Raw genomic sequence first — 20,786 nt, forward strand, 5'->3', positions numbered from 1 at the left:
AACAGCTTGTACTGACACGTACTGTTTCCTGTTGCCCATTTTAAAAAGTTCCAAAAGATTCCACTATCGGTGGGCATGACAGGCTGGTCAACAATAACTTTCATGTCATTCCAGAGAAACACTGCACAGGAGTAGGAAGAAGAGCAGCTAGCTGATGTGCAGTAGGCATCACAGAACTGTTGATGTAGGACAGTGGAGCTTTACGGCTAAAAGCACTGAGGTTGTGGACAAAAACAGTACCAACAACAGTCTGTGACAACTCCTGTCTGTGTGTGCCAGTGTGCTGTGACTCACAATAGGTCATTATCATATAAACTCACATATAAACTGGGGGAGATGATCCCTCACCACTTCCATGTCAACCACACTGTCTAGACATGGGACTTTATTTTTATATGACAGCCTGTATGTGTGTATCTCTATCAGCCTGTGGTGTTGCCCTATCAGTGTCTGCCCCAGGAAACAGCAGAGATAGTACCTCTGACATACACTCGGAATCTTCAGGACCAGGTTTGGTTTGGTACTTCTTAAAAATCCTGCTGTGCTCAATCTGAAATCTAAAACCAATTTATAGATATGAAGCTGCCTGAAGGTCTCTGAGCAAACATACACCTGCTGTCGATCATTCTGGAGTCCTCCTCGAAACTTTCTAGTAGAGGTGTGTATTGGCAATTCAATTCGTATCACGATATGTGAATTTTGAAGGAATTGATGAAGCCTAGCCTACCAACGCCAAAAAAATTGCAGCTGTCGCATCATTATAATTTTTTCTTTATCTGATTAATCGCTGGATGGCCTTGGAATAATCATGATTTCTCATGATTGATTTCCTGTAATCGACATCACATGTCTCATGTCAGCAGTTCAGTTCCTAGGCCATAATTCGAATGGCGCAGCTACTTCCAACCTACAATTATGTGTTACAAATTGCTAAATATGTGGAAAATGGAACCCGTGAAATAACTTGCTGTTGAAAACTGTCCACTACAATTTAGACTGACAAAACCGTCAATTTTAACACTGACATGATGTTGCCGTTGTCATGTCACAAATGATTTGTTTGTTTTTAGACCCTTCCCTTGAACATACCCATCCCAGTCTTGTTCTTGCTGCTGGTGCACTGTCGCTGCTTCAGACAACGAGTTTTCAAAAGCATTGATGCACGTGCAGAAACATCAAAGAAAAAGATTTTGGGCAGAGCGCATAACCAGAAAGTTTGGACAGACTGGCCTGTCTACCATGCAACCTCAATTCGTCAATGAACCAGGTTTTTAACTCCAAACAAAGAGAGGAGGTGTCTACCTAGCCGATGCTTTCAAGTTGAATCTGTTCTCGTGTTTTGTCTATCACAGCGGGACATTTAAACCACACAAAAAAACACTAAGTATCTACACAGAGACACTTGTTTCATCCAATGTAATTGCTATTTTTGCCGTGCTGTGATTGCTGTTGTCAGTGTAGCACAGAGATAGTTATGTGTGTGCGCACCTGTGTGCGCTTATAAATGTGTACTGTCCCTGCTCGTCTACAATGACAGCATGGTATTCTGCAAAAAGGCTGATCGGCATTTAGCTGTTGTCATAGAAACTGTAAAACCTGGCTTTGGCACTTCATCACTTTTTTCCCCCCTCCTGCTGTTACTTTTACCCCTTTCTTAGTTTAATTTCTGCTATGTCTACAATCAAATATGTGCCCTTTAAAAAAAAAAGAAAGAGGAATGAGAGATTACAACTATTTTTTGCACAGTTGTCAGCAATTTTCTGTAAGATTTGCTTAATTAAAAACAATTCTCACACTCACATTTTAAAAAATTAAAATCTAATTAGTTTTCAACATATCACCTTAGTTTTTTTAAAATTTGACAATTTAGGTCGAACTCAGTTTCAACCAGAAACAAATTATTAGCTCCTCTGCTACTTCTGCAGTCATTTGGGTTCCAAGTAAATTTAAACCCTCAGCTCAGCAGCCAAATTTCTACTGAGCTGTAAATCCTGGATGATTTTGTAAGTTTAGTGTAGGTGTGAAATTAGTGAGGGAACCAATACTGATTGTAGTTGTATTTTTTTAAACCATCTATAATTCTATCTTAATTTCTGTTCAATGGAAACAAGTGTTTTACACCCTCTAATTTACTCACTCTGCATAGTGCACAAATATTTGTCAAGTATTAGATAAATCCCCAATATTTGTAGAACTTCTGTGATTTATTTATGTTCATTGTACACTCCTGTTGGGTGTATTTATGTACTATTTACTGCAGTACTTCAGGCACTTCATAGAGCACATTGTGTGCTAGCATCTAGGACATTAGCGTGTATGAGCAGCATGCTAAAAGGTTGTTGTATTAGCTCTGTGTTAGCTCTAGTACTTTACGCCAATGATACCCTGATGATTTTCAATCCAAAGGAACAACACAGAGAAAAATAAACAATATACAACAATATATGTTGCTGCAAAAATTCACAAGTGAGAACATAATCACATGGTCTGTGTTGTGTTTGCGTGAGATAAAGGTAGTAAGGTTAAGGCTCAAGTCAATCAGAAGACAGTAAAGGACATAGTTGTCTGGCACCTGGGTTGTCATCACTCTTGCACACACACACACACACACACACACACACACAATGTTTTTTGTGTTTTACAATTGCATTTCTTTAAACCCCTACACAAACCTCAAGAATTACACATATTTGTTCAACACCAGACAACCCTTATCAGACCCTTTCAAAGTAAAAACTGAACCATAAAATACATAAATCCCCCTCCTAAGGTTGGCCAACCCAAGTACAGACACACAGACATATACATGAAACATATTCTTCTTTGCCCTAAAGGCTAATTTGTACAGTCTCACTATCTAAATATGTGAACACCTCTGTGCCCTTCAAAAATATTTTGCTCTAACAACTGGTTTGTATATCTGTAAACCTGGCTCCTTTGAGGTACAGACAGATAGTCAAAGACTGACTGACGACAGAAAGATAAACTGCTCTATGACATGTCGCACACATGCCATGATTAACAGACCCGACCAGGCTGGTGACAGGTTCAATCATCGACGAGTCGCCAACAAGGCCGACAAAGAACAGATGATGTCAGTTCCTCTTCTTTATTGAATTATCAGATTGACTGAGTGTAATTGAACTATGCATCGGAGTGCAGAGCAAAGACACTAATTCTCCAGAGAGAGACTGTAGGAGGAGGAAGGGTAGGAGGGGGAAAGGTTTTTTTCAGGAACCAGGAAATGCTTCGTGGAACCAGAGCCATGAGATTAGAGCTGACAATGACTGATGGTTACGTTGGGATCATCAAGTAAGACAGAAAGAGTGCCTGGCCAAATAAAAAGGAATTATCCTTGTTTATCAGCAAAGGTGTGAGAGTACTACTTCAGTCGATCACCTTCAGAGAGATGATTGTAAAAAATTCATCGGAAACTGAAAGATCGATTGCATTTGAACATTTTGATGTTTGTTTGTACTTGACTTGACCTGATAACGTCTTAAAATATGACAAGAATCATGACATATGTCTAGAAATGAGATTGGAAAAAATAGTTATTTTAATAAATTTTGGTAATTGAAGGGCATCTTGACAAGTCTAAGAAACACTAGAGAGAGAAGAGAGTACACGGGGTCCTCGAGTAACGACGGTCTTTTGTTCCTACGTCACGACATAACTCTTTTTTTTTCTCAGATGTATGGGCGCTGGGTTCTTCTTCTGCATCGTGATGGGATATTTTAGTCCTTGAAGTGGGGTTTGTGATGATGGACATGTGTTCTTTGGAGTGTACTCTTGCTCTTTCTCCCAGTGCCAACAATTGTTTTCCATCTCATTATTGTTTATGTGTGCACACACAAAAACAATCCCGAGCCCTGTATGGGATCGGAAACACACGATTCACTGGCTTCATGTTGTGTCATATAGATTCAAATTTGTTCACTCAAAGATTTTGAATGGTGTGTCTTTCAATCCTAGAGGAGTGTTGTGAAGTATGATGACAGTACATTAGATATTTTATGGAAGGTAATTAATACTCAGGAATCCTTCAGAGAAACTGACTAACATAACAAGTAGCATCACTTTACATTTTGGTTTAACTGATACATGTATTATGTAATAATAATTAATAATATAATAAGTTCTGGACATACAATAGTAGAGACTTTTCTTACCATCATCATTACACCCATTTAAGTGTAACTGATTAAAAAACACAGTAATAGTACAGTTTGTGTAAGAGGTAACAGAACCTTTTGTTTACAAGTTTTAGTTTATAAAACATACCCCACGATATGTCCACCTCACCTCAGTGGCAACTTGGCAGCTGGTGGACTCGAACCCGAAACCTTCTGGACTTAAGTCCTGGATGGAAGTGACTGGTTGTGGTTCAAAGTTTTTGGCTGTTGTGGTTTAAAATGAGTCATCGCCATCAGGTGTTGTAAATTCTTGTCGTCCGTTCGTTGACACTGACAACCTATTAACCTATAACATAAATAGATCACTAATGAGGAAGACAAATGAAAAGTGGTTAGCGTGTATTGGGTTGCAGGACTGGCACGTTTCTGAAAACGAGTACAAGAATTTAAATGATGTATCTGGGCCGGAACGGAATTGTGATTTGTATCTCAAGGCACGTGCCTTAGGGCAGCGCAAAACCAAAACGTTGCTGCGACTTGAGGACTGAATTGTGTTGTGAGTTTGAGCCGTGCAAACAGAGAGGATTTTTGATGGGTGTGGAAACAGACTGCCTATTGAAACTGTGCAATAAAAAGGAGTGGAAGGGATGAAAATATACGTTATAATATGTTAATATACATTTTTCCATTTTTTTGTTTGTCTTCCTTTCTCTGCTCACATCCTTCTGATCCTTCTGATCCTTCTGATTTTTTCAACAAGCCTCTGATGTCACTAAATTATTTTTAGTGTATTCTTGTGTGCTATCCAACATCCTGGGCCTTCAATTTCATCAGATATGTTTTAGTCCGAGGTGTTTAGGCTTTAAATGAGGTGTATACATACTCCAACCACTAATGGTCCCAGCCAGAGGCTTTTATTGTAGAAACCCTTTTGATGCAAGGACTTCTGGGCTACAATAGAGTTAGCACAAATGTAAACCTCTTCATTTTCCTTTGAATCAATATTTTATATGTTGTATGAGAACATCTTTTGACACATTTCTACACTGTGTAATGCAGTGAATGAAATGCCTTTCCTGTGATGTGGATGGGGGGTGGTTAAATAGTAGCAATAATTGAGCCTCTTTTATCCGATAGCCTTACATGCACAAGAGAAACCTAAAAAGATACATACAGTGCAAGATAGATATGTAAAATTAGTCAAATGTCACCATTGTTTTAAAAATGTACTGGTAAGCAGGAGTAATAGATATTTATACAGTATTACGTCAAAGGAAATGTAGAATGCAAATCAAGATTTTTTTTTTTCACATTTTTGTCCCAATGCGGCCTGGTACTAAATGACCTATGGACTGGCACAGGTCCCCGGACCTATTGTAGAAAGAGATGTCTACAAATGAGGCAGACCAGGACACACTTTTCCGTCTCAGGGGATTTATTGTATTAAAAGTTTCTGACCATGGCAGGTCCAACAACGAATCTCATCTGAACATTCACCAACAAACCCCACCTTCTGACACATGCTGATCCTTTTTATAGATACAGACAATGACAATGTTACCTACCATCTGGCTGTTATTTTGACCAAACATGGTCAGGCACTTATCAGACAAAAACAAGAAGATTTTACCAAAATTTGGCTTTGGTTATTATTGGGCTTTGGTTGAAAAACATGGTCAGCTTGACCCAGTAAAAATGTCAAAATATGGCAACAGCTTCTCCTTGTCAGTTCTGTTTTCTGTTATTCTGTCCCATACATGATATTTCTCCACCACAGACCAGGGATAAACAGAAAAAAACATATTAAGGAGGGATTTTGTAGGGACAGAAAATGTGCAAATTATTTTGCGTTTAATTGTCATTGGCCTAGCTATAGGCAGTCATGCAATTCAATGCGGTATTTAAATAATGTTCTCATCTTCTTCTTTCTTCTTTTTCTTTGTCCCTTTTTTCAGGGGTTGCCACAGCGAATCGTTGTTTTCCATCTCTCCCTGTTCTCTGCATCTTCTACTCTGACTCCAACTATCTGCATGTCCTCCCTCACTACATCCATATATCTCCTCTTTGGTCCTCCTCTTTGTCTCCTACCTGGTAGCTCCATCTCTAACATTCTTCTACCAATGTATCCACTGTCCCTCCTCTCCACATGTCCAAACCATCTCAATCTGGCTTCTCTAGCTTTTTCTCCAAACCTTCCTGTCTGTGTTGTCCCTCTAATGACCTCATTCCTGATCATGTCCATTCTTGTCACTCCTAAAGAGAATCTTAGCATCTTTAACTCTGCCACCTCCAGCTCCGCCTCCTGTCTTCTGCCTATTGCTACTGTCTCTAAACCATACATCATGGCTGGTTTAACCACCGTCCTGTAAACCTTTCCTTTCACCTTAGCTGACACTCTTCTGTCACAGATCATTCCTGACACTTTTCTCCAAAAAGTGCACTCAATTCTTCACCTCTCTTTCACAGTTTCCTCTGCAATGTTTCAAACAATGTTCTCATCACACTTAAAAAAAAATACAAGAAAATTTGTGTCTCTGTTTTAAGCAATTTACAAAATATAATATTGGTTTTCTTCATCTAATCCAAAAAATTAAACGATACTGACTATACATTTCTGCGGTTTTGTCCTGTTTAGACACACTCTCAGTGCCTCGCTGGTCTCCACAGATTCCCCGAAGAGATCTGGGAAACTCTATAAAACACAGGTAAGAAATCTACACAGTGTTGTGATTTAACAGATACACAGAGATTAAATGGGGACTGTTCCTTGTCTAAAGTGCAAATAAATGTATGAATGTAAAACAGTTCCGTAAATTAATTGTACCTTTATTGAAAGATTAAGGATAAAAAATAGAGTTTGATTTGTGTTACCTACGTGTGGCTGTGATGTCATTGTAACGCTGAAACAACAACGGTTTACTACTGTGACTGCTCTCATGTCACATTATCATTCATATGCAGAAACAGCATCATCTAAAAATCCAACGGGGGTTGTTTGGACCAGTTCTTACAAAGCTGCATAGTCTGTCAGACTGCATTAGTCACCTGCCATTAGCCAGCCAGCTGCACCGCCTGCATGTCGCCATCACAGCAAAACCTAACCAACACTCCTACAAGTGCTTCAGACCTGCAGGGATTTGTTTGTTCGACACATTAAAAAGATGGACCCTCTAGACGAGTGACGGAGGCATCCAAGTTCTCCTACCCGAGTCTGACGGTTGAACTTATATAAACCGCGATGGCTCGTACCCGCTCGGCAGACTGACTGTCTAGAATGTGCATTTGCACTGGGTTAAATGAAAAACTGTGAGGAGAATGAAGTGGGCCTAAATCAAATCAGCAGGTGTTGGAGAGAACGTGGATCAGCACTTTGACTAAAGTGCCATCTTCAGGCATCTTTCATCAGCACAGAAAGGTTACACTGATAGCGTTGGGCTTTATGTGGCAAAAGCAGCTCAGTAGAATTAGAACATCTCATAAAGGCAGTGTTCTGTGGACTGTACACTCTAATGAATGCAGAAAAGGTTCAATTTACTCCCCTGGTTTGTTTTAAAATGGAACCTGTCTTGATATTTTTTCCTTTGTCTGCAGGTTTTCTACAAAGTACTGGATGTCACAAACATGCGTAGTGTGTGGAAAGGGAATGTTGTTTGGACTGAAATGTAAAAACTGCAAGTAGGTTTTCTCCTCCTTTGGCTATTTTGTATGGATTTTATTGTTGAAAAAAAAAAGCAATGGAATTTTCTACGTACTTATCATGCTCTGTGTAGACTTGGACAAAGTAATGACTTCTGTTCATCAACATTGTTTTATACTATATACTTTACTATATACTTTATACTGTATATGATATTTCCATTTCATATATGTATAAATATATATAAATATATATTTTATTAAAAAAATACAGTAGGACATTACATAGTATTTAATTGACCAAAAGTCTAATTGATTTGTAACAACAGTTGTAAGTATAAATATATAGTTATATTAATATTAGAGTATATATATATAGACTTATACATATAAAAGTATATATACATATACATTATATATATATATATTTCACAATATATGTATTTATGTTTGGGATATCGAAATTGGAAATTTAGTGTTTGGAAAATATCAGCATATCGGATCAGCAAAAGTCAATATCTGACATCCCTAATTTATGTATATAAATACAACTTTGTACCACTCAATGCATCCATGAATCAGTTGTTCTGAAAGTGCCCTAATATATCTATATGTTAATATACGTGTTTATATGTATACATATATTATATAGTACTTATGTATATGTGTATATATAAAAAAATGATTTTTCTTTTTTACAATTGTGAGGCAATATGACCAAGACACAGTGTCTGAATTTGTTGCCAATTACTTCTGCTTTCTCCTTAAGGAACAACTGTTTGGGTAAAAGTTCTCTCTTTGTGCCATTCATTCAGGCTGAAGTGCCACAACAAATGCACCAAAGAAGCCCCACCTTGCCATTTACTGATCATACAGCGAGGAGGACGAGAATCTTTCAAAGGTATCCTTTTGCTCCGTGAAACCTTTTTCCACAGAAAGTTAAAATTTCACTTTTGATTCTACATTATTTGTACATTCTTTGGTGCAGTTAATACACTTAAAGGCTTTTCCTTTATCTCCAGTCTGTAGTGACTAACGTGGCTTGTCGACTCCTCACGTTAAATTACCCCTCTGTGTGTCACCATATAAATTGCATTTGGTGAACAGGTCATTTATTTCCTGACAGTCCATCTGACTGGACCAGACTTGTTAAATCTGCTGTCTAGACCAAACTAACCTGGTGACAGGCAGATGGCGTGTGGTTTATTTTTCCCGATTAAACGAACTGGTTTAAGAAATTATTTAATTCTAATAGTTTAGACAGAATTAGTGATGAGTTCTGCCTGAGAGAAAAATTAGAAAAATACTTTGAAATTACCTCAAAACAAAATACAATGAAAGGATGGAGTTTAGTTTGTTTGTCATACTACCTGCAAACAAATACAAAAATATGACATAGCAATAGCATCATCCTTTAGCCAGATGGTTGTAGGATCTAGTCTAGATGCTGCCCCCTGCTGGTGTTTTCAACAGTATAGAAGTGGTAGAACCCTCTCCTATCGCAGTAGTTGTAGTGATGGGAAGACCGACTTTTTTTATTGATTCGAATCTTTGACTCTCGAACAGTAAAATGAACGAGTGGTGAACAAATCTTGAACGAATCATTTCATTCGTTTTACAGCAGGTGGCGCTTTAGACATATTGTGGGCGTTGTAAAGAAGGCTGCGGTTCTCCGACACTAAATAAGGCGACACAATGTGAAGATGAATGAGAGCAAAAAAGACCCGAGCTCCCTGTCACGTGACAAATGAAACGAATCTGCGAGAACGAGGCGAAAGATTAGTTCACAGAGAGTGATTCGTTTGCAATGAAAGATTAGTTCACAGTGAAATATTAGTTTGCAGAGAGTAATTCGTTCGTAGTGAAAGATTAGTTCACGGCGAAAGATTAGTTCACAGAGAGTGATTCGTTTGCAATGAAAGATTAGTTCACAGTGAAATATTAGTTTGCAGAGAGTAATTCGTTCGTAGTGAAAGATTAGTTCACAGTGAAATATTAGTTTGCAGAGAGTAATTCGTTCGTAGTGAAAGATTAGTTCACAGTGAAATATTAGTTTGCAGAGAGTAATTCGTTCGTAGTGAAAGATTAGTTCACAGTGAAATATTAGTTTGCATAGAGTAATTCGTTCGTAGTGAAAGATTAGTTCACAGCGAAAGATTAGTTCACAGAGAATGATTCGTTCACAGCGAAAGATTAGTTCACAGTGATTTGTTTGCAATGATAGATTAGTTCACAGTGAAAGATTAGTTTGCAGAGTAATTAGATCGTAGTGAAAGATTAGTTCACAGCGAAAGATTAGTTAGCAGAGAGCGATTTGTTCTCAGTGAGTGATTAGTTCGCAGAGTGTGATTAGTTCGCAGTGAGTGATTTGTGAGTTCAATATGAATAAATATTTAATATGACTCAGTAGTCACGAGTCACGAATCTTTTATATGACTCGGGAGTCACGACTCATATGAAAGATTCGTTCATTTTGAACGAATCACTCGCGAACGACACATCACTAGTTCACAGCGAAAGATTAGTTAGCAGAGAGTGATTTGTTCTCAGTGAGTGATTAGTTCGCAGAGTGTGATTAGTTCGCAGTGAGTGATTTGTGAGTTCAATATGAATAAATATTTAATATGACTCAGTAGTCACGAGTCACGAATCTTTCATATGACTCGGGAGTCACGACTCATATGAAAGATTCGTTCATTTTGAACGAATCACTCGCGAACGACACATCACTAAGTAGTTGCGTTTCAAGAACCACCACGAAAAGGGAAAATCTGCGAAGCAGAGGCGAGATAGTTATTATATTATTAAATTATGTATATAATATACCATTATTTACCATTATATATTTACCATTTAAGAACCTCCCCCACACTGTTATCACCCCCCACCCACATTTTTTAAGCCAAAACATTTGTTTGTATAATTATCTTAGAATGTATTTTAGTTTAGTAGTTTTTGCTTTATTTTCGCAATGTACTGAGGGTGCGAAAGGAGAACCGCGATATAGAGATTCAACACTGTACACTGAAAAAAAAGCTCACCTGCCGTCAGAAGTGACATTCTTCTGTCATCTTTCCATCTCCCCCCTCTATCCTTCCTGGCTTCACCCAATTAGACCACCAAGGAACAACTCAAGGTAAGATGTCCTCCTTGTTATTATTTTTCTGTTCAGTTTTATTAATTAAAAGCAGTGATTTTGTACGGACGGTCTCCTTTCAGTTCAGTTTTTCAAACAGCGTGCAACAACTTTGATCACTTTCTCATCATGAACCTGCTCTGATCTTGTGCTCTACTTGATTACCTACAACTACTAAATATACTTTGTTTGATCGTTGCCTCCCACAGTGTTTGATTACGAACCTGTGCTTGTTGTCCTTCCGTAGTAGCTCGGCTGGTACGAACGGAATCAGTGCCATGTGACATCAACAACCCTCTTAAGTACACCGACCTGCACATCAGTCAGACCCTCCCCAAAACCAACAAAATCAACAAGGTAAATAAAGAAATAACCTCATTATATGAGCGTTGGTTTGATACCTGTCCTACGTACTGCGACGTACTGCAACTGCAGATAAATGGTTCTGAGTCACCCACTTCCTCCCAGGGGTTTGTGGAAATATATAAAAATATCTTGGCTTGTTTATGTTCACACTTTTTCTTTTCACCCACTGAATAATTTCCCGCACATAAACAAATGATGGAAACTGCCCAGACCACAAAAACATGTATACGTGCTACTATTCCAGATACATAAACTGATCGTTTTTTTTTTAAAAGGCTTACGTCGTTAAATCGTTTGATGGAGTGACAGGGCAACATCCAGCTGAACATCTTGTTATCCCAATTTGCACAGATTAGAAAACAATACATCAAGATATAGACCAAGGGTGTCAAACATATGGCCTGTGGGCCACATGGCCCACTCTGTGGTTCATTACGGCCCGCTTGATGAATGTGGGATGTTGTTATGTTTTGTCAAGTATTTCATTAAATATAAATTCTTTCGAATATATTTGTACTGATTTGCAATAAAACAAAGAAAAAAACAGTGGGGTTATTGTTATTTATAGGTAATTATTTTATGATTGTTCTGATCTGGCCCACTTGACAGGGTGTACATGGCCCCTAAACCAAAATGAGTTTGACACCCCAATACATTCGCTGTTGATGTCCTTTAAAGTCAAAAACATCTAGAGAACTTTTTGACCTATACCTTGTTTTGCCTTCTCTTGACTGTCTGACTGTATATCAGTCAATATATTGACTGTTCAACAGCTATAAAGAACAAAACGGGGCTGTATTCAAACAGCCTCTGGTTTTATTCAATGCCATTAGGCCATCATTATATTCAGCCATTATTAAAGTTGTAATTAAACTGAGTCTAGACAGTGATTACGATGAAAGCCCGATTCAATAAATTTCACTTGAATGATGTGAAAATGTCACATCATTCACGATGTCAGCCCATAAAAGAACTGCTTTGCAGTTTCTCAACACAAAAAAAAGTTGATTAATAAGCTAAGGTCTTGGTGGGATCAGATTGATTTAAGTGAACAGCTGGAGCTCTCAGAGTCATCTGATTGAGGACGATATGCCAAGGCGTGATGGGATTATAAATGTAAAGTAGTTTATCTGATTCATCTTCAGCAGAACTGTGTTTTCAGAGTGGCGCATCATCAAATGCACCGTGGGGTATACTTCAAAAAGTGCCTTCCTTTGCAATAAAACCCCGACTTTGTTAGGGTGGAAAATGCAACGTATCGTATGTTGTGATGGATCATCTCTGTCAGAGTAGTTTCACGTCTACATGGGAATGGGAGAAAAATCAATCTTAAAATTTAAACAGTGACACAGAAAAGCTAACAGACTCAGCTATATCACAATCTGGCAAATGCTAAACAGTAACCAACCCTTCTGGATGAATCTTTTCTGCCTCCTTAGGATCACATCCCAGTTCCGTACCAACCAGACTCCAGCAGTAACCCTTCATCTACCACCTCATCCACGCCATCCTCTCCGGTGCCTCCCTTGCCCAGCAGTGCAACCCCTCCCTCACCACTACACCCTTCTCCACAGTCAGCACGGCAACAGAAGCAGTTCAACTTGACAGGTTTGTTTGATGGGTATCTTTGTTCATCCTGGGGATATGGTTTACATCTTAAATCAGATAAACCAGTTTTAAACTGGAGAGATTAAAGTTGTTGCAGGATTTTTACAACACACAACATCACCTCTGACTGGTGTATTCTTGTATACTTGATTGATAATCCTCCTCTTGCAAGTCGCTTTGGACAAAAGCATCTGCTGAATGCGTAATTGTAAATCTAAATGTCTTGGTATTCCTTTTTGTTGCAAAGAAACAGCACATCCTCAAGATGAAACAAAAAACCCCACAATAGATGGTATTTGAATCAACCCACTAGTCAACTCCTTAATTTCCAAAAGGATCTATCTATCTATCTATCTATCTATCTATCTATCTATCTATCTATCTATCTATCTATCTATCTATCTATCTATCTATCTATCTATCGACTCCATCCATCCATCCATCCATCCATCCATCCATCCATCCATCCATCCATCCATCCATCCATCCATCCATCCATCCATCCATCCATCCATCCATCCATCCATCCATCCATCTATGAAGAAGATGTGAGGTTGAGGGTGTTAGCAGGGCTAGCTTTATCTGTCTTTTAACAGATAAACACACTGATGCTACATGTGGTTGCGTTGGCAACACACTGCTAACACATTACACGGTAGTACACCACAAACACACTGCTAATCTGACACCTAACTAGGACGTTGTCCACATGCTGCTAATTTGTAATTTACAGTGCACTGCTGAAACACAGCCAACATGCTACATGCTAGTGCTCCGAGAAACTCTGCTGTCGCAATTGATGTTTTGTCAATTTTGTTTGTGGAAACATTTTTAACCAAGGTTACAGATTACATTTATCTTAAACAAAGTGCTAGCTGACTTAGCAACACAAGGGAAGGGCAGCCACATGCTCTATGCTAACAAACACACAACTCCCTTTAGTACAACAAAATATATATTTCCCGGTAATCCAAGTAGTCAAAAGCTTTCGTGGAATTAATATTAAATGATCTTCCTGCTTGTCTGTTTATGTTCTGAAAATCACACTTATATTCACATATATGTCTACCATTAAACCAGTGCTTTGAAATTGTTCTTTTATCTCTTTGGTTAAAAGGGAGGGAAAGGTTGATGCAAAAGAGCGTCCAACTTAGCTTTGTTCAATGTTTTCGGACGACTTTCAGAAGAGCGCTTGTAATTCAACAGGTAGAAAAACAACAGGCTCTGAAGCGGAGAATCCACTTGACGTCAGTCCTGAAGTCATATGGAGCACTAAATAATCTGAACGAGCCCTGAGGGTGTGCATGTATTAGACTTTATTCTCTCAGACTATGACTCAGAATCACTAATGTGGACCTAATGTTGGTACAAGAGAATACGTCGGAAGGATACATTATCTTGAAGGCGGTGATTTACGCTGAATCTTTATGCCCACCCAGGAGTAGGTTGTTGGGATGCCGAGGAACGACAGACAAACTTCCCCATATGTCTTAAAACTTTATCCGTTCTATAAATACGTCAGCACCGCATGCAGTGAATCTGACGGAAATCTGTTAATTGATGAGGTGAAAAATCCAATATAAATACTTAATTTGAAGGAGCGATGTGGTGAAATATTTGCGCGTGCATATGTAGAATGCGCTTTGTGAAGCAGAACTGGAACTCATTAAGCTTTTTGATTTTCTAATTTAGAGAAAGACAACATTGAACTCCATGACTCCAGATTAACATTCCCGTCTTCTTTCACTCCCCGCAGCCTCAAGTTATTTCAAATACAAACAGCAGTTCATCTTTCCAGGTAAGGCTCTTCTATAGTAATTGATCATTATTCCCACCCACAGCGCTAGCCTAGGCTAAGTGAAAAGAAGGACTCTTTTTCTGCTAATTTCCATCTCCATCTCGGCCTTCTTAATGACTCTTGGCCCCGACACCCAGCTTTTCCTATTCAGAGTGTCCCTAATGATTTGTTGATTCTTGTACTCTACCATTGTCCACGCTGGCCTCTGCTCATTTAGCAGCTCATTACAGCTCAAACAAGCAGGAGTAGCATGAGTTTTTTTTTTTTTATTACAGACTTGAATGCCTTCCTTCTAGATTTCTTTAGCTCCTGTTGAAAACACACTGATCCACTGTTCTTTACAGTTGGTGCACGTGCCGATGTTGCGTTCAGGTCTTCTTAAATTGGTCTTATATGCTCTGCTGCACTTGTCAGAGCCTCATTCACAGGTTTTATCAATTCAATTCTTGTCAAAGATATACCTAAATCCTTGCAAATGTTATATTTAAAAAAAAATACTATTGTTAATTATGACAAAAAAAAATAGCAATTTACGATCATTACATTACATCAATTTTTTTAAATCTAGGTTCATAGTCCTGGACTGTTCCAGGTAAACAAACTGTGACCTCTCAACATCCTCAAGGCTCGATCAAAGTGTTTGACTCAGGTCTTCAGATTGTACCTTACCTTAAATCTTAAACTCTATGTGAACTCTACTAAACTGTTAGTTTTGGTAAAGAAAGAAGTTGCCAGTCGTTGTTTGCTGTAAGCCAGAGTTGGATTCCTCAGAATTAAGTTAGCCAACACCCTATTCAAGAACATTGATTCAAATGTTCCCAAACGTGACACCAGTGGAAGTTCCTTTAACTTCACTTAAAGGATGTAGTACCTTTAAACCTGTACCGCAGTCCTATTAGAGAGTTTTATTAAATGTATTAATGTCTGACAGAAACAGGATATTTAAATTCTCTTATCATGGTGTTTCAGAGATTTAATATTTCTGATATTATCTATTTAAGACATCAAACTGCAGTTTTTTGATGTACTGTATTGGATCCATGAACTCTTCATCTGGTGACTATAAGGGTGGAGTACATCCCACATCTTTTTTTTTTTGCTGCGATCACAGACAAAGACCTCGAGTGCTTAAATGACTCAGATTCATGCCACTGGATAATTAAAGCTCAGGAAATCCTGCTGGTTGGTCACTGGGGTAAATCCATACAAATAGCTCTGCCGTCTTTGCTGAAAGGCAATGATGTCAGCTCGTAATGCACCATGTCACAAAGGATTGCTTTTTGTGGCTCCCACGTCGTGTCACAAATCGTGGGAAAGTGCCAATGCTGGCAGCCAACATGCCAGTGAATCCTCTGATGTCTTTCACTGGTGCACATAACAGGAGAAAAAAAAATACCCATACGACATCAGTGCTAACAACGGGGATAACAAAAGCTTTTATGATGTGAGACTGTGGCAGCTGTTTGTATTTTTAAAGCAAATCGACACCATTTAAACAGCAGGAAGCACTGCCCAGAAAACATCTGGATCGTGGACCAGAGATGGGGCAACAGGCTACTGGATTTTTTAGCAAGGGTTGATAGTTCAGAGTTACACAACTGGATAAATGAAACCAGTTTATACAGAATATAATTTTAATAGTAGAACAACTAAAACATGCTTAAAAAATTTAAAGCTAAATTTACCCATCTTCAAATTTTTCTTTTTTTTTTTTCACTTGTCTCCCTGAAGATGTCACACCAGAGGCTCCGCCCAGCAGAGCGCCTCAAGTGATTCTACACCCTGTACTGTCAGAACCAGGGTAAGTATATAACTGACTCAAGGGAAATTTGAAAGTTTATTTGTCACATGGTCATTTATACTGACTTCAGTGAAACTTAAACCTGAGTCGTTCCATAAACGAACTAACTAAACGTACTAACTAACAATGTCATTTTTTTCCCAACAAAATTACCAGTAATCAACACTCTCTTCATGTTAAATCTAGGAAATATGAACCAAAATAAAAACCAGATCGGTGTTTACCTCTTGTTACTGACAAATTACAGAAATATTTCCAGAGAATCACGAATGAAATACATGGATTTTCTCGATACTGCACATGTTTGAATATCCGTAGAATGTCAACAACAGGATGAAATATTAGAGACCAGTATATAACGGGAACTGTTTTAGGGTGAGGGCTGAGAAGGGTAATATATTAAAAGATGAGGGGAAGCGATGTGGATCCCAGAGTCTCATTGAGGAAGTCGGTGGTCACCGTTATACTCCTGAAAGAGGAGAAGAAGTGATGAGATGCTTTGTGACTCGTCCACTAACAGGATCAGAATCTCAATCTGTCTCAACAACCGGGGCAAAACGAAGGCTGTTTACAAGCACTTAGTCGATCGTGATGAAATATGGCGCATGGAATATAATAGAATAATCAATGGAAACTTGAAACGTGGCCAGTTTGGTTGATTGGTGGATTGTAACTGGGCTTGAATGAGAGTTCAAACTGTTGGACTTGGTGACTTGGTGACCAGTGTCAGCTGGGATTTGTTCCAGCTTCACCAACAACCCTTTCATTTACAATAGGCAGTAAAAAAAAACTCAAAATGATAGTTTTCCTGAAGGAACATGTTTTGAAGAAACAGCCATGAAATTGTACTTTGTTCCTTTAAGCAGTTTGTCAGCTAACATGCTAATACAAGTATTAGCTCCTTATTTTTGTCTTAGTTAGTCTACCTCAGGGGTTCGCAATTATCTTCTGTCATGACCCTCCCCATGACCCACGCCCCAGGGATTGCTAAACTATTAAGAACCTGATAACATCTATATTTTTATCTGTAAAAACACTAATAAAACAGTAGAATCTGTTCCAGGACTGAGCTCGTAACTCGAGATGCTTGTATCTCAAATACAAGCATCTCCAATAAGAACTAACAAAAAATGTATCTGTTCCAGGCCTCTAAAAAACTCCCTTATTAAGACTAATAACAATGGAAAAAACATGTTTTTAATTCTTTCTGTCTCTCTGAAGCCATGAGTGCACGTTATAACGTTGAATAAGCTCTAGAGCTGATTTTATCTTATGTCCAACAAGACTTCTCTGATTCAGAAGAAGAAGATGGGGAGGAATACAACCCAGAGCATGATGAATCATCATCAGAAGAAGAAGAAATCCCTGAATCTGGGAGAGACTTTCCTTTAAAAAAAAACTGTCAAAATAACATGGTCCTTGGCAGCATATGACAAACACGGCAGGGTGGCAGAACAAAATGTCATGAGGAAGACCACAGGAACCACCAGATATGCTGTTTCTGATGCCCATGACATTGTCTCAACATTTTACATGTTCATCACACCAGCAATAGAAAAAATAATCCTGGAGATGAAAAATCTGGAGGGTTTTCGCAAATATAGCGACAGCTGGAAAAGGATTATATATATATTATATATTATATATATTATATTCAAGGTTTAGTAAAAACAGGTCATTTGGACACGGGGTGTATACAGAATATGAGGGCAACAGGAGGGTTAATTGCTATAAAGACATACAGACACACAAAAAATTATATAAAATAAAATATGGTTTTAATTATGGGTTCTTACCTTCGAGACAGACGATACAGTAGCGGTGTTAAGATGTTGTAAATACATTGATTCAATTTCTACAAAGTATCTACAATGTATTCCTTACATAAAGTTTCCATATCAGCAGTGATCTGCTCCGAGTGCTCGGCCACCTAGTGACGGTGTCTGTAAGCGTGCTCGCATCTCAAATCCTGAAATCCTTAGTCATATCTCTTGAAGGCTTGCTCGTATCTCAGGATACTTGTATGTCGGAATGCTCGTATCGCAATGTTCCACTGTATTCAGAAGTCAGAAATGATTCGTTATTTATCGTGGACAATTCACAGCTACCATTAATCATATCAAAATGTTTAATCGTTTTGTCCGCTTCAGTTTCTCTGAAAGAAAATGTTGGGACACCTGGTTACCCTAGACGCCGACGCACATTAAAAATGTCCATGTCTTGTTGGAAATCCCATGGACACGCTTCACATGCAGTGATAAAACTTCATGGCAAAAAACTGTAAAACCTACAGTCCATACTTCTTTATCAATTTATCCTTGAAACGGTCTCGGGGAGAGCCCCGGTCGATGGAGCCTCGTCTCCTGATTTAATTGATGCGTTTGTCCCTCCCGTCAGTTTCTTTATGCGCTCTCACATGGCAGCTGCTAGATTTCTCTGGTCTTAATGGTCTCTTCCCAGGGTTAATGAGGGCCTGTCTCAGACCCCAACAACCGGCAGGATCACCTCATTAGAGCAGAGATCGAACTGGTGGTAGAGACAATTGGCGCCACAGGATTTACACATTATTTTATGTGCTACTTCACCTGTGCTCTTCGCCCAGAGAGCAGCACTGCTTTGAAAGCCAGTGTTAATATACCGCAGAAAAGGTTGCCGGAGGTTAGAGGCTGGCGTTACACAGCTAGTTATGTGAACTAAGAGAGCTGGAAGCCGAGGAGGGAGAGACAGTTCTTTCTGTGTCCTGTCAAAGGCACCTGTTGAGTATGTGACCATGTACATACTGAGGTCAGAGATTAATAAGAACTCAACATTATAATATGACTGGACCTCATCAATTAATGTCAAATGGACCCTTGATCGTGAACTTTTGTGACTTATTTTTATAATTATTTAATAGTTAATTATCTGTCTTTTTTCACCATCAAAATTCTTCAAGTGGGTCAGTTTTGACCCATGGGCCACACTACACTATACTCTATGGCCTCTACTACACACTGCAGAATTATATATATATATATATATATATATTTATATTATTGTTTCAAATGCTAAGGATCTACCAGCACTTCCTTTGCGATCAACTAGTAGATCACGATCCACCTAGTGGGCACCCCTGCTTGGGACACGTTATCGAAAAAAAAATTGCTGTTAGTTCACTTGTTCAAATTAGTATAATCGGGAAAGTAAAAGAAAGAAGAGAGAACATAATGAAAGATCGCAACACAAATAAACAAGAACAAGGGGATAAAGAAATATATTCTTGGCAAAGTCAAGTCATGTGAGTGACTGATTTGGAAAAACCCAAGCTTTTTCTATATATTTCCTTCATTTAAGTCTCAAACTTTCAACAGAGTTTTCCTATAGAGAATTCCTCCTTTGTAGAAAGATTTATTTCAGAAGGGATCACATTCTGTGTCTTCGTCTCCTCTAGGGCACAAGAGATTTTTTTTCTCTCCAAATGTCTTTCGAGAGGCATCTATGTCAACCAACAGCTTGTGAAATTATAGCATTTATAAGAATAGTTGACCAAACCCCATATTAGTATTGCTCAGTGTCAACTTGCCACTCATTAAACCAGATTAAAAGGTGAATTCATCAAAGCATTAGTGCAAATGAAACCACTGTCTTCATAGTATTTCTATTATAGACTACTGTTTAGCCTACATTCTGTTTTTATCCTATTTACTATGTCACATATCAGCTTAAAAACGACTTAGAGCAGATATGGGCAAACTAAGGCCCGGGGACCGAATGCGGCCCGTTCAGCTTTTTAAACCAGCCCACCAAACTTTTCCAATTTATATAATTTATTTACATGATCATTTTACTGTGGCCATTTCCCTGCAATACCCATGTTTCCCCAATGGATGGCATAGAAAATGATAAAAGCATTTTAGCATTTTAGCATTTATGTATGACTTTTACATTTCATTTATCTTCGTTCACATGCCCGCCTGTTCAATGTTAGGTCAGTTGTGGCCAAAAAGTTTGTCCACGCCTGAGTTAGAGGGTTAAATTCAGTGGTTTTACACATATATTGAGTAAATATAAAAACACGAGGTAGATTGTAAATGAATGCTTACTGAGTTATGCACTCATCATTCATTCAAATTTTTTTTTATGGCTTTCAGGAATGAAGGCAACCCTTTACTTCAAGTGGAACCAACTTCTGATGTGAGTCTCTTTGAAATGTGGATTTTTCTTGATACAGCTTTGGTTTTTTAACAATAATAAGTGGGTGTACAATCAGTCAAGTGAAAGCTCAAGCACCTGGGGGGACAGCAGTGCACAGATTCAAACCTGAAA

The 20,786-nt window shown here is 38.5% G+C and overlaps 1 protein-coding gene across 2 annotated transcripts in view; it reads left to right on the forward strand.

The window, feature by feature from the left end:
* ksr2 (kinase suppressor of ras 2) overlaps positions 1-20,786 on the forward strand; it is a 93,266-nt gene that overhangs the window by 49,496 nt on the left and 22,984 nt on the right. For both annotated transcript variants that reach the window (XM_017043212.2, XM_008336254.3), the window contains exons 7-15: positions 6,772-6,841; positions 7,728-7,811; positions 8,588-8,673; positions 10,888-10,908; positions 11,156-11,265; positions 12,714-12,882; positions 14,639-14,680; positions 16,412-16,481; positions 20,612-20,654. In XM_017043212.2, coding sequence (XP_016898701.1) covers positions 6,772-6,841; positions 7,728-7,811; positions 8,588-8,673; positions 10,888-10,908; positions 11,156-11,265; positions 12,714-12,882; positions 14,639-14,680; positions 16,412-16,481; positions 20,612-20,654 — 695 coding nt within the window. The remainder of the gene's footprint in view (positions 1-6,771; positions 6,842-7,727; positions 7,812-8,587; positions 8,674-10,887; positions 10,909-11,155; positions 11,266-12,713; positions 12,883-14,638; positions 14,681-16,411; positions 16,482-20,611; positions 20,655-20,786) is intronic.

This window comes from Cynoglossus semilaevis, chromosome Z (assembly GCF_000523025.1).
Source record: "Cynoglossus semilaevis isolate Cse_v1.0 chromosome Z, Cse_v1.0, whole genome shotgun sequence".
Taxonomy (NCBI): Eukaryota; Metazoa; Chordata; class Actinopteri; order Pleuronectiformes; family Cynoglossidae; genus Cynoglossus; species Cynoglossus semilaevis.